Genomic DNA, 13,229 nt, shown 5'->3' with positions numbered 1-13,229 from the left:
AGGGAAGGTGAGAACAATCAGCCTGCTGTCCTCGGAGAACAACTGCTACAGGTATGTATCATACCCTTTCTCCGAGGACAAGCAGGCTGCTTGTTCTCACGACTGGGGTATCCCTAGCTCTCAGGCTCACTCAAAACAAGAACCCAGGTCAATTGAACCTCGCAACGGCGAGGGTATAACAGAAATTGACCTACGAAGAACAACTAACTGAGAGTGCAGCCTGACCAGAATAAATTCGGGTCCTGGAGGGTGGAGTTGGATTTACACCCCAAACAGATTCTGCAGCACCGACTGCCCGAACCGACTGTCGCGTCGGGTATCCTGCTGGAGGCAGTAATGAGATGTGAATGTGTGGACAGATGACCACGTCGCAGCCTTGCAGATCTCTTCAATAGTGGCTGACTTCAAGTGGGCCACTGACGCTGCCATGGCTCTGACACTATGAGCCGTGACATGACCCTCAAGAGTCAGCCCAGCCTGGGCGTAAGTGAAGGAAATGCAATCTGCTAGCCAATTAGAGATGGTGCGTTTCCCGACAGCGACCCCTAGCCTGTTAGGGTCGAAAGAAACAAACAATTGGGCGGACTGTCTGTTGGGCTGTGTCCGCTCCAAGTAGAAGGCCAATGCTCTCTTGCAGTCCAATGTGTGCAAGTGACGTTCAGCAGGGCGGGTATGCGGCCTGGGGAAGAATGTTGGCAAGACAATTGACTGGTTAAGATGGAACTCCGACACCACCTTCGGCAGGAACTTTGGGTGGGTGCGGAGCACTACTCTGTTGTGATGAAATTTGGTATATGGAGCATGAGCTACTAGGGCTTGAAGCTCACTGACCCTACGAGCTGAAGTAACTGCCACCAAGAAAATGACCTTCCAGGTCAAGTACTTCAGATGGCAGGTATTCAGTGGCTCAAAAGGAGGTTTCATCAGCTGGGTGAGGACGACGTTGAGATCCCATGACACAGCAGGAGGCTTGATAGGGGGCTTTGACAAAAGCAAGCCTCTCATGAATCGAACGACTAAAGGCTCTCCAGAGATGGCTTTGCCTTCCACACGATAATGGTAAGCACTAATCGCACTAAGGTGATTCCTTACTGAGTTGGTCTTGAGGCCAGACTCTGATAAGTGCAGAAGGTATTCAAGCAGGTTCTGTGCAGGGCAAGAACGAGGTTCTAGGGCCATGCTCTCACACCACACGACAAACCTCCTCCACTTGAAAAAGTAACTCTTTTTAGTGGAATCCTTCCTAGAGGCAAGCAAGACCCGGGAGACACCCTCAGACAGACCCAACGCAGTGAAGTCTACGCCCTCAACATCCAGGCCGTGAGAGCCAGAGACTGAAGGTTGGGGTGCAGCAACGCTCCGTCGTTCTGCGAAATGAGAGTCGGAAAACACTCCAATCTCCACGGTTTTTCGGAGGACAACTCCAGAAGAAGAGGGAACCAGATCTGACGGGGCCAAAAGGGCGCGATCAGAATCATGGTGCCGCGGTCTTGCTTGAGCTTCAGTAAGGTCTTCCCCACCAAAGGTATGGGAGGATAAGCATACAGGAGGCCGGTCCCCCAATGGAGGAGAAAGGCATCCGACGCTAGCCTGCCGTGTGCCTGAAGTCTGGAACAGAACAGAGGCAGCTTGTGGTTGGTCTGAGAGGCGAAAAGGTCCACCGAGGGGGTGCCCCACGCTCGGAAGATCTTGCGTACCACTCTGGCATGGAGCGACCACTCGTGCGGTTGCATGACTCTGCTCAGTCTGTCGGCCAGACTGTTGTTTACGCCTGCCAGGTACGTGGCTTGGAGGAGCATGCCGAACCGACACGCCCAACGCCACATCCCGACGGCCTCCTGGCACAGGGGGCGAGATCCGGTGCCCCCCTGCTTGTTGACGTAATACATTGCAACCTGATTGTCTGTCCGAATTTGGATAATTTGACAGGACAGCCGATCTCTGAAAGCCTTCAGTGCGTTCCAGATCGCTCGGAGCTCCAGGAGGTTGATCTGCAGATCCTTTTCCTGGAGGGACCACAGACCCTGAGTGTGGAGCCCATCGACATGGGCTCCCCACCCCAGGCGAGATGCATCCGTCGTCAGCACTTTCGTGGGCTGCGGAATTTGGAATGGGCGTCCCAGGGTCAAATTGGTCCGGATGGTCCACCAGAGCAGTGAAGTGCGGCAACTGGTGGAGAGGCGGATGACATCTTCTAGATTCCCGGTGGCTTGGAACCACTGGGAAGCTAGGGTCCATTGAGCAGATCTCATGTGAAGACGAGCCATGGGAGTCACATGAACTGTGGAGGCCATATGACCCAGAAGTCTCAACATCTGCCGAGCTGTGATCTGCTGAGACGCTCTGGTCTGCGAAGCCAGGGTCAAGAGATTGGTGGCCCTCGCTTCGGGAAGGTAGGCCTGAGCTGTCTGGGAATTCAGCAGCGCTCCTATGAATTCCAGAGACTGAGTTGGCTGGAGATGGGACTTTGGGTAATTTATCACAAACCCCAGCAGCTCCAGAAGTTGGATAGTGCACTGCATGGACCGGAGGGCTCCTGCCTCCGAGGTGTTCTTGACCAGCCAATCGTCGAGATATGGGAACACGTGCACTCCCAGCTTGCGTAGATAGGCCGCTACCACCACGAGGCACTTGGTAAACACTCGTGGGGCAGAGGCGAGCCCAAAGGGCAGCACACAATACTGAAAGTGGCGTGCGCCCAGACGGAATCTGAGATACTGTCTGTGAGCTGGCAGTATCGGTATGTGAGTATATGCGTCCTTTAAATCCAGGGAACATAGCCAATCGTTTTTCTGAATCATTGGCAGAAGGGTGCCCAAGGAAAGCATCCTGAACTTTTCTTTGACCAGGAATTTGTTCAGGCCTCTCAGGTCTAGGATGGGACGCATCCCCCCTGTTTTCTTTTCCACAAGGAAGTACCTGGAATAGAATCCCTGCCCTTCCTGCCCGGGTGGTACGGGCTCGACCGCATTGGCGCTGAGAAGGGCGGAGAGTTCCTCTGCAAGTACCTGCTTTTGATGGGAGCTGAAAGACTGAGCTCCCGGAGGACAATTTGGAGGCAGGGAGGCCAAATTCAGGGCGTATCCGCACCGCACTATTTGGAGAACCCACTGATCGGAGGTTATGAGAGGCCACCTTTGGTGAAAAAATTTTAACCTCCCTCCGACCGGCAGATCGTCCGGTACGGACACTTGTAGGGCGGCTATGTTCCCGTGGATCCAGTCAAAAGCCCGTCCCCGGCTTTTGCTGTGGAGGCGCAGGGGGCTGCTTAGGCGCACGCTGTTGACGAGAACGAGCGCGCTGGGGCTGTCCCTGTGCCTGACGAGGCCTTCGGGCCGGCTGGTTGTACCTACGCTTTGCAAAAGAATAGGGTGCAGCCTGCCGTGCCCGGGAAAAACGCCCACCCGTGGGGGCGGGTGCTGAAGGCGCCCGGTGGGAGAGCTTGTCGAGAGCGGTTTCCCGCTGATGCAGTTGGTCCACCATCTGCTCGACCTTCTCACCGAAAATGTTATCCCCCCGGCAAGGGACGTCAGCCAGTCTCTGCTGGGTGCGGTTGTCCAGGTCAGAGGCACGCAGCCATGAGAGCCTGCGCATCACTATACCTTGGGCCGCAGCACGAGATGCCACGTCACAGGTGTCAAAAATCCCCCTGGACAGGAACTTTCTGCACGCCTTCAGCTGCCTGACCACCTCCTGATAAGGCCTGGACTGCTCCGGCGGGAGCTTATCGACCAGGTCCGCCAGCTGTTGCACATTGGTCCGCATGTGGATGCTCATATAGAGCAGGTAAGATTGGATGCGGGTCACGAGCATGGAGGATTGGTAGGCCTTCCTCCCAAATGAGTCCAGAGTGCGAGACTCCCGCCCCGGGGGCGCCGAGGCGGTATCCCTCGAACTCCGTGCCCTCTTGAGAGCAGAATCCACGACCGCTGAGTCATGGGGCAACTGGGGCCGCATGAGCTCTGGGTCAGAGTGGATCCTGTACTGGGACTCTGCTTTCTTGGGAATGGTGGGATTAGTTAGTGGTCGCACCCAGTTCCGGAGCAGCGTCTCCTTCAGGACATTGTGCAGCGGTACCGTGGAGGACTCTCTAGGTGGTGATGGATAGTCGAGGACCTCGAGCATCTCGGCCCTCGGCTCTTCCACAGAGACCACGGGAAAGGGAATGCTTATAGACATATCCCGCACAAAGGAGGCAAAGGAGAGACTCTCAGGAGGTCGACGTCGAGGGGCCGGCGCAAGTTCCAAAAAGACGGTCCCGCAGAACTTGCCTCGCAACCTGAGTCCGTTTCCGGAGACCGAGACACAAAACGCACGACTTGAGATTGTGCTCCGGCCCGAGGCACTGGAGGCACCAAGCGTGGGTGTCGGTCTGCGAGATCGGCCGGCCGCAGCGACCACACTTTTTAAATCCACTCGGGACCTTCGAGGACATCGACGGAAAAATCGCGTCGGCGAAGTCAAAGTCGGCAATGGTGGCTAAAATCACACCACGAAAATTGTAACCGACCGAGCGGCCACTAGGCCGCAACGAGGCGTCCCCGCTAGAAAGCGAGGGAAAAGAAGGAGCGCGTGCTCCACACGCGCAAAATTCTTTTTTTTTTTTTTTTTTAATAAAAGAGAAAGAAGAAGAAGAAGAGGCCGAACAGGCCAAAAGCGACGATCCGCGTAAACGCGGTCGAAAAAATCCGGCGGCTGAAACGAGAGAGAGGGGAAAACACAACTCTCTCAGTCGCGGAAAAAAAGTAACTGGCGGGAGCGGTCGCGCACGGGCGGGAAGACGGCCGCGCATGCGCGGTGGGCGTGCCCTGCGTGCCGACCGTCCCGCGAAGCTTATTTCCGGTTGGTGGGGGCTGCCGCGGACGTCACCCAGTCGTGAGAACAAGCAGCCTGCTTGTCCTCGGAGAAACTTAGACACCTCAACTTACAACAGATTTATAGCCATAGCAAGAATATTGGTGAGTCCCAGAGTGGGTTGGGTAGTTCTGGTGTTTGTGAAAAGTGACAGAAACCTGAGGTTGGGAGCAGACGTAGCCAGACCTTGGATTTGGGGGGAACCTGAGCCCAAAGTGTGTGTGTGTGTGGGGGGGGGCACAAAATGTTGTTCTGCTCTCCTGCTGCTCTCTGCGACCTCACATACCTGAGCTGGCAGGGATCCAACAGCAGAAGCCCTCCTCTAAAGCTGGCAGTTGCAGCGCTTTCCCTGGGCCATTGCCAGGCTGGCCACTCCCACCACACATGCTTGACTTTTGTGAAACTGAGCATGCGTGAGGCCTATCCTCCTGTGCATACTCAGTTTTCACACATGCAGGGGCGGGCCTCTCTTGTGCATGCTGAGTTTCACAAAAACCAAGCAGGGGGAGGGGTTGACGCAGTGGCCCAGGAAATACACTGCCAACTGCCCACACCCAAATTGGGTGGCCCAGGGCCCCAGTGTCTACACAACTGGTTGGGAGGCAGATGCTGTGGGCTTGTGGGAGCCACAGTGTGGCAGGCTGTTTTTTTTTTTTTTTTTTTTGCCCTCTCTGTAATTGGGAGGTAGGGCAGGTTTTGGAAGGCAATCAGGCAGCTCATGATCATGGTAAAAGCCTAGAGCCACAGGGGTTAAATGGTACCTCTCCTTCAGTTTTCCCACTGGTGGAAATGGCAGCCATGGTCATCTTTTGTTCATTTCTTACCCAAAGAAAGTGGTATTGCCTTTGAAGGCTAGTTAAAAAATGTGTTGTTGGTCCAATAAAAAAGGTATAATTTTCTTTTCTTTTGTTTTATTTCTATTTATTACTTTAAAAGTGGATTAACCCGGCTAGCTCACCATTTTTCCATGAGAAACCTTTTTTGCAGTACTTCCTGTAACAGCAAAGTAAAGACTTTTCAACAATGAAAACAGAAAATTGTATTCTGACAGTTTTGTTTTAATTTTTTTATTTATAACCATTTAAATTTTTACAAGCGATAAAACAATTTGCCGGAAATACAGAGAAAGTAATATATAGGAATTATTTCAGTCAGGTAATTCTATTCTCTTCCTTAGACCACTAAATAGGGAGAGTGAAACAAGATAAGGAGATCAATTAAACAGTAAACAGAAAAAAAAATGTGGTATTAACCTGATTATCCCCAGATATTACTCATCTAATTCATTATTCCACATTGATCATCTGGTTGGCTTCTTCAAGGCCAATACGGTGTATCATCAAATCATTTCATTGAAAACATACTTATTGTCAAATATTAGTTAGAAATAATACATCTGATGACATTCTTTCTCTTTTAAAAACCAGAAGTAATTTAACAATACATATACTTAAGTCTCTAATTCAAATCCCACTGATTAAAGTAATCCCAGTTTTCACAGGCTTCACTCCTTTTAAAGTAATAATTGAGGAAATTGTATTCTGACAGTTCTAATTCTCTAACATAATACTGTACACCAAACACATTTGTGATACTGTCTATTTTTCTGCTTACTATAGAGATTGGAAGAGTAATAACAAATATGTACTTTTTCTGCTCCCCACAGAGGTTCGGAGTACCGTAAAGATTCCAGTTCTTATTGGATCTGGTGTGACTCTGGAGAATGTAGAAAACTACATGGATGCAAGTGCCTTAATAATTGGTTCCTATTTTAAAAAAGACGGTTACTGGGGCAGTAGTGTTGACCCTGATAGAATAAAAAAGTTTATGGATAAAATCAATGTATTGAGAGAATGTGCATTAAAGAATGGCTTACAGTGACACAGTGCTTAGAGCAATGGGCTGAGAATTATGGAGATCAGGGTTCAAATCCTGCTTCCCTCACTTGACACTTTGAGGGTAATTATATAATTAGGTGCCTAGTTTAAGGCACCCAAAATGTACATATTTTAAGACTGTTATATAAAGAGAGTAAGTGCCTACTTTTCATTATAAAATACTAGTATAATTGACCAAAAGCAGCCTTGTAAAGCGTGATCACTTACAGTAGCCCTAGGGCTAGTATAAATGCCTACATCTAGATCGTAGCAAGAACAAGTGTAAATGATAATCTTGTATAAATTTACCCACATACGTATATGCTTCAACCAAATCCCGCCCATGTGCACACCCACAGTAAATGCATACAAGGCGCTTACTTTTACGCTGGTCAGTATTTTAGAAGAGGTCATTTATGTAAATAAGTGCCCTTACAGCCATTAATGGGTGTTCTTGCTGTCTAAAACTAGACAGCTCCTTACAAACTTACACCCTTTGTGACCTTGAGCAAGTTACTTATCTCCTGTTGCCAGTTATTCACATGAAGGACAATTCTATAAATAGACACCTAAAGATAGATGTGCACGTAAGTTATAGAATAATAGGTGCCAACTGGTGCCAGTTATTGGCAATTATACACATAAATGGTAGGTGCTATTCTATAACATACGCGCCAACATCGCTTAGGACTAGTTTCAGTGAATGGCGCCCAAAAAGGATGTCAAACAAAATCTGCGCAGAACACTGTTCTGTAAATAGCGATCTGAGTTGCACATCATTTATAGAATAGCACCTACAGCCAATTTTCCACGCCAAACCTTGGGTGCGAGGATTTATACCAACTGAAACCTGGTGTAAATCTTGGCACGTAATTTAGCTGCAGATCCCCGGTATTCAGTAGTACTGTGCACATCTTCAGTGAACAGGCCTGATCCACACATGCCCTTCCTATGGTCACACCCCCTTTTGAATTGCATGATGTGTGTACGGATCTTTATAGAATAGCACTTAGCAAGATGTGCGCACAACTTCTAATCAGAGCCAATTAACTGCAACAGTTGGTTGTTGGCATACAATTATTGCTAGTTAAGGGCTCGTTAATCAGTTAAGTTGCGTGTACATCTTGGGTGCTTGCCCAAATTTTGGCATGCAACTTTGGGCACAATATATAGAATTCAGAGCTTAATGTGTAAGTGTGAGGTGGCATAAACATGAGCACGTCATGGGTGTATCTCTGGAATACACATCTCACTTATAGAGAAATATAAGTTGAGCGCAGTTAGGCACCAACAATTACAACTGCCAATGATTTGGCATAACTGTTGTCACCTAACGTTAGGTACGGCAGTTCCAACTTACACTAGTGATTTATAAGGGAACCTTGGCGCCAAGAAACCATGATAAAATTGGTGTCAAGCACATGGCATTGGAGCACCTAAATCTTGGCACCAGTTTATAGAATTATTACCTTAGATTGTAAGCTCTTTGGGGCAGGGGCTTAATTGTATGTGAATTCTAATAATGCTGTATGATACCTTGAGCATCATTTTGGAAAGGCAGCCTGGAAATGCAGATTGTATTTATTTAGACAGGGGCAATCGCACAGGGCCTTGTGCTTCCAGGGGCCCTGCGGCACTCCCGCTCCCTGCTATTGCCGTCTACGTTTTGCACGCACCACCATCTCACTTCTTTGCCTCTCCTCCCCCAAGCTGCAGGGTGCCCTCCTGGCACATACCTGAAGCCAACCTGATGGTCTAGTGGATTCTTCGGGGCAGGAAAGATCCCCAGTCTTTCCTGCCCGCTGCCGGCGCTGACCCTCTTACTGCCGCATTGCTTTAAAAATGGCTGCCGAGACCTCTAGCAACAGCTTCACAAGTTTTGCTTGATTTTTCTTTATTTGAAATAAAATAAATATTTAAAACACATCTTGTCAACAAGGGGCAGGGCTAGGTGGGACGGGGGGCCCCACCGAACTGGTCTGCACAGGGCCCTGCAATTGCTAAGAGCGGCCCTGTATTTACCGTATTTTTCGGACTATAAGACGCACCGGACCATAAGACGCACCTAGGTTTTAGAGGAGGGAAAGAGGAAAAAAAAATTTTTCCTCTTTCCCTCCTCTAAAACCTAGGTGCTCTGCTCCGGTGCGTCTTGTCCGGGTTTCGGACCTCCGTTCCAGTACTTACATGATTCCATGTGCCCTGGTGGTCTAGTGACGTCGGGGCAGGAAAGAGCCCCCTCTTTCCTGCCCATCGCGCTGCTCTCCGTGCTTCTCAATGCTTTCTGATGGTCTCGGCGAGATTCTCGGCGGCCATTTTGAATCTCGCCGAGACCGTCAGAAAGCATTGAGGAGCACGGAGAGCAGCGCGATGGGCAGGAAAGAGGGGGCTCTTTCCTGCCCCGACGTCACTAGACCACCAGGGCACATGGAATCATGTAAGTACTGGAACGGAGGTCCGAAAACGCTACCTTCGGACTATAAGACGCACCCCCCATTTTCCTCCCAAATTTTGGGGGAAAAAAGTGCGTCTTATAGTCCGAAAAATACGGTAGATACAAATCTCCAGCAGTCTGTATAGTAAGTTTGTATTTTCTCACAATTACACCAAGAGCGTTATAATATATTAAACAAATGAAAAACCTCAAAGCTTCCCAGTGAGGTTGTTCAAAAGTGAATTAGAGTACCACTACCGGGTTTTCCTCAACTGCATATGAAGCAAGGTCGGATCATTGGTTGGTATAATATTTGAAGGGGTAGAAAAAGAACCAATGCTAAAATCCCCTCCTAAGGAGAAAAGGCTTTGGTTCAACCCCCCTTCCCACCAAATCTCTAAAAATACTGGAAATGTGAGAGAAAATGTTTTAATAAATTCTAATGGCGTTCACAGTAACACACACCTGCATAACAAAGACTTAATAGGAAATGGTGCACCAATTAGTACTTATCCAACAGTAGAACGATATAAACTTCAATTTCACATATCTTTTTCGAATGACTCCCGATAACTTTCAGCCATATCACCATCCCATCTCGTCTTTGCTTTGCCAAATTTATCTTCTGCCTTGTTTCGCTGGAGCTTGCTGCTTCAGGAAGAATTGCTTCCAAATGATGTTCTTAATCACAAAGTTATCGAGATTCAAAGAAGATATGTGAAATTGATGTTTATATCGTTCTCCTGTTGGATAAGTACTAATTGGTACACTATTCCCTATTCAATACTGGTCACCAGCAATGGCCCTGCTTTGAATAACCGGGGCTCAGCGCTGACCACAGGAGTCAGCCCAGCTAACTCCCACAGTCTGAATATTGGCCCCTCTGTAAAACATCTTGGCCTATTAAAAGCAAGGCAGGATTAAGACATAGACAAGCTAAGCTTGAGCCTAGGGCCCAGATGTTCAGGGAGGCCATCTCAGATATGCTAATGTGCCAATTCAGTGGCTCCCAAGGCAGTTTTTTTTTTAACCCTAATAACTCACACCCTCATGATCAAAAGCAAACGCCGGCGCTAGAGGCTGTTAGTGCCATACTAGCACCGGCGTTTGCTACCGCCCCATGATTAGAGCCCTCGAGCGTGTGAAACAACGCGCTCGAGGGCTCTTTGCGCAAGTAGCATACTAATGCATGCTAAACAGGGCTCAGCGCATTCATCACCAATGATAAGCAGCCAGCTGGCCGCGGCAAACCCTACGCCAGCTCCGAGCTGGCGTTAGGGTTTGCAGATCATTGGGGAGGATGCACTGGGCGGGGCTGGGTGCCGCCATTTTGCGGCGGCGTCAACACAATGAAGAGGAGGGAGGCAGGTTGCGTCCGTCCTCCAACTAAGGTAGGGGGGCCGGGAGGGGGTTGTCCTTTACGCTGGACCACCAGGGATTGGTCGGACAACACTGGGGGGGGTGGAGTTGGGGTGGGCTGGAGGTCCGGCGCTCGCTGGGTGGGAGGGGGTTTGGCCGGCGGCCACTAGACCACCAGGGACCATTTTCTGGGGGTTTGGGGGGGGCTGGGGTCCCACCAGATCTCCAGCCCTCCCTGAACCTGGGGGGTGGGTGGGATCATCGGGGGGCCAGGAGGTCCGCCGGACCTTCAGCCCCCGTTGCTCAGGGCAGGGGTAGTCAGGGCCTGGTGGTCCCATGGACTTCCAGCCCTGTGTTTGACAGGTTTGGGCTTTTGACAGTCCAGACCTGTCAAACAAGTATGGGAGGATTGTGCTGAGTGCATGCTCAGCCACAATTCGCCCGCACTTCTACCCCATGATCAGAGATAATTGCGCTGCTTAAATTTGCATGCATTATCTCTGATCATCTGCCTGTCAGTTGCTGGCAGCAAAAAGAATGGAGAGTGGGTATGGCAGAAGAGATTAGAGTCATTGCTTCTCATTGAGGTCTGTCAATTCTTCCTACCCCCTGTGCATTGTTCTTACCTGCTGGATCCTACTCTGCCAATTGTCCTCTGCATTGAGAACTACTTTGGGCCCGGTCAGTGTTTATGGATTCCTTGCCTGTCGTCGTTGTTATTGTTCTGTGTGTAATCCCTTGGTAGATTGGGATTTGAGAATTTCTCTAGGTGATTACTAGAACTAGTGTAGAACTCTCCAGATTCACTGGGGGGGGGGGGGGGAGACAGCTTGAATGGGAGGGTGAAGACCCCAGCCCAGAGGGATGTTTAGGAAAGAATAAGTGAAAACAGGTGTCATAGTTGGGGTGGAGTTGGCAGGTTATAAAAGTGATAGGATTAGTGAGCACATGGTCCTTGGTTGATTTCACCCACACCAGGACCGTGAGGAGAGGGGTTATACTGATCAGGCCCAATAACCTGTATGTGTTTTTTTTTTAATGAAGATATGATTATGCATGTAATATTGTAAGCTTTCCAGAATAGTAGATGGTGTGGATTATAAATCTTATAAATAACCTAAGGCTGAACTAAGAAGTAGTTGCTATTAATAAAAGTAGTAACTGTGAGTAGAGCGGGTGGGTAGAAAGGGTTAACCCCCCCTGGGAGCAGAATGGGAAGAGCCTGTTTGGTGCCCGAGGGGACAACTCAAAGAAGTGCTCCTCTAGAGGAGTAGGACGGCAGAGAGGTCTGATCCTTAGTGGGTCCTGTGGCTGGGTAAAAGCCTTGGTTTGTTTTGCTGGAAGAATAGGTATTGGAGGACTGGTGGATACTGCAAATATGTAAATACCCTAGGATCTATTAAGAGACTATTAATTTAGTAGTTGGAACTTTATACCAAAAGTCTTGGATTGACACAACAACCTCTTTCAGCAAAATGAACTGTTAAAGTATGAAGTTTGGATATCTGCCTTTTGCAACATTCCAGTAATGTTTTGCATTTCACATAAAAACTTAAGTGGAGAGTTTCAGTGGAGTGTGAGTAAAGTCAATTTGCTCTAAGACTGGTAAAGAAAAGATTAAAGAGTGTGGCTTAAAAACCTACAGCCTACCGGTATCAAGCCTGGCCTTGGCCTGCACCCAGCTCAGTAAAATTAGAACTACTGCTTGTGGCCCTGGTTTCAGGTACCTGACCTGAAGAGCTAGCTAGTGCCCACAACTTTTGGTGAGACCAGGTTACATATGTATTACTTAGATTCTGAATAAAAAGATTTAAATTAAAATGCATTTTTTAATATGACGGAGTGGGGGGGCCCAAAGTGCTTGTTTGCCTAGGGTCCATTAAAGAATTAATCTTGCCCTGATTAGCCATTTCCTTATATTTTGTGAGACTTAACAAATGTCTGGAGAAAAGCCATGCCTTACGATTCAAAAACGATTTATCCTTGTTATGAGGAAACAACCTAAGAGTCCAATCCCTATCTGATTTCAGAACATATAGTACCAGTATCAATTATGTTGTTTTTTAGCACTCTCTCCAGGAGCTGAGTTAGCTTTAAAATATCTGCTTGAACAGAGCTCTTTCTGAGACCAGTACATTTGTCCTCTCCTCTCAGAACTTCTCAGAAAGTTAAGTGGGACCTTTCCTCTCTATATAGTTTGGATTCTAAGTATATCCAGATAGGTCAACCTGTGGCTGTAGTAAAGCAGATTTTATCAAATGGAAACTTCAATCCTTCATCCAAATTCACATGTAATTGATGACAAATGAATAAATCAAATCACTTGTAATAGAATTAAACTGTATTAGGATTCTGAAAATACAGAATGAATCAATGTGTATAATCCACTCCCAGAGAGAAGAATTGTCAATGATTGATAAGTAGGTACTTGCAGACCAGCACCAGCAGATAACTGCTGAAATTGCTAACAGACAAAGGTAAAAAAAAACACTTTGGCTTTCTGTATCTGAGAGGAATATAAGCAGCTGTGTGCTGCCTCAGTGTGGAGTGTTCAAGCACTCTACACACTGGATTAATGCTTATGGGACAGCCCTAACAGCCAGTTACCATGTCCATCCAGAGGCAGGCAACAACAACAAGTTCCAAGTACTGAGAGCAGCACTGGTGCCTAAAGGTTTATCTCTGAGGACCACAGAAATACAGGGACC

The 13,229-nt window shown here is 48.4% G+C and overlaps 1 protein-coding gene across 1 annotated transcript in view; it reads left to right on the top strand.

The window, feature by feature from the left end:
* LOC115470833 (uncharacterized protein F13E9.13, mitochondrial-like) overlaps window positions 1-7,729 on the top strand; it is a 43,146-nt gene extending 35,417 nt beyond the window's left edge. The window contains exon 6 of the mRNA XM_030204396.1: window positions 6,521-7,729. Within this exon, the coding sequence (XP_030060256.1) occupies window positions 6,521-6,735 (215 nt within the window). The 3' untranslated portion in view covers window positions 6,736-7,729. The remainder of the gene's footprint in view (window positions 1-6,520) is intronic.
* The last annotated feature ends 5,500 nt before the right edge of the window (window positions 7,730-13,229 follow it).

This window comes from Microcaecilia unicolor, chromosome 5 (genome assembly GCF_901765095.1).
Source record: "Microcaecilia unicolor chromosome 5, aMicUni1.1, whole genome shotgun sequence".
Lineage (NCBI taxonomy): Eukaryota > Metazoa > Chordata > Amphibia > Gymnophiona > Siphonopidae > Microcaecilia > Microcaecilia unicolor.
The sequence above is the reverse complement of the archived record's forward strand: the minus strand, read 5'-3'. Positions and strand labels throughout refer to the sequence as shown.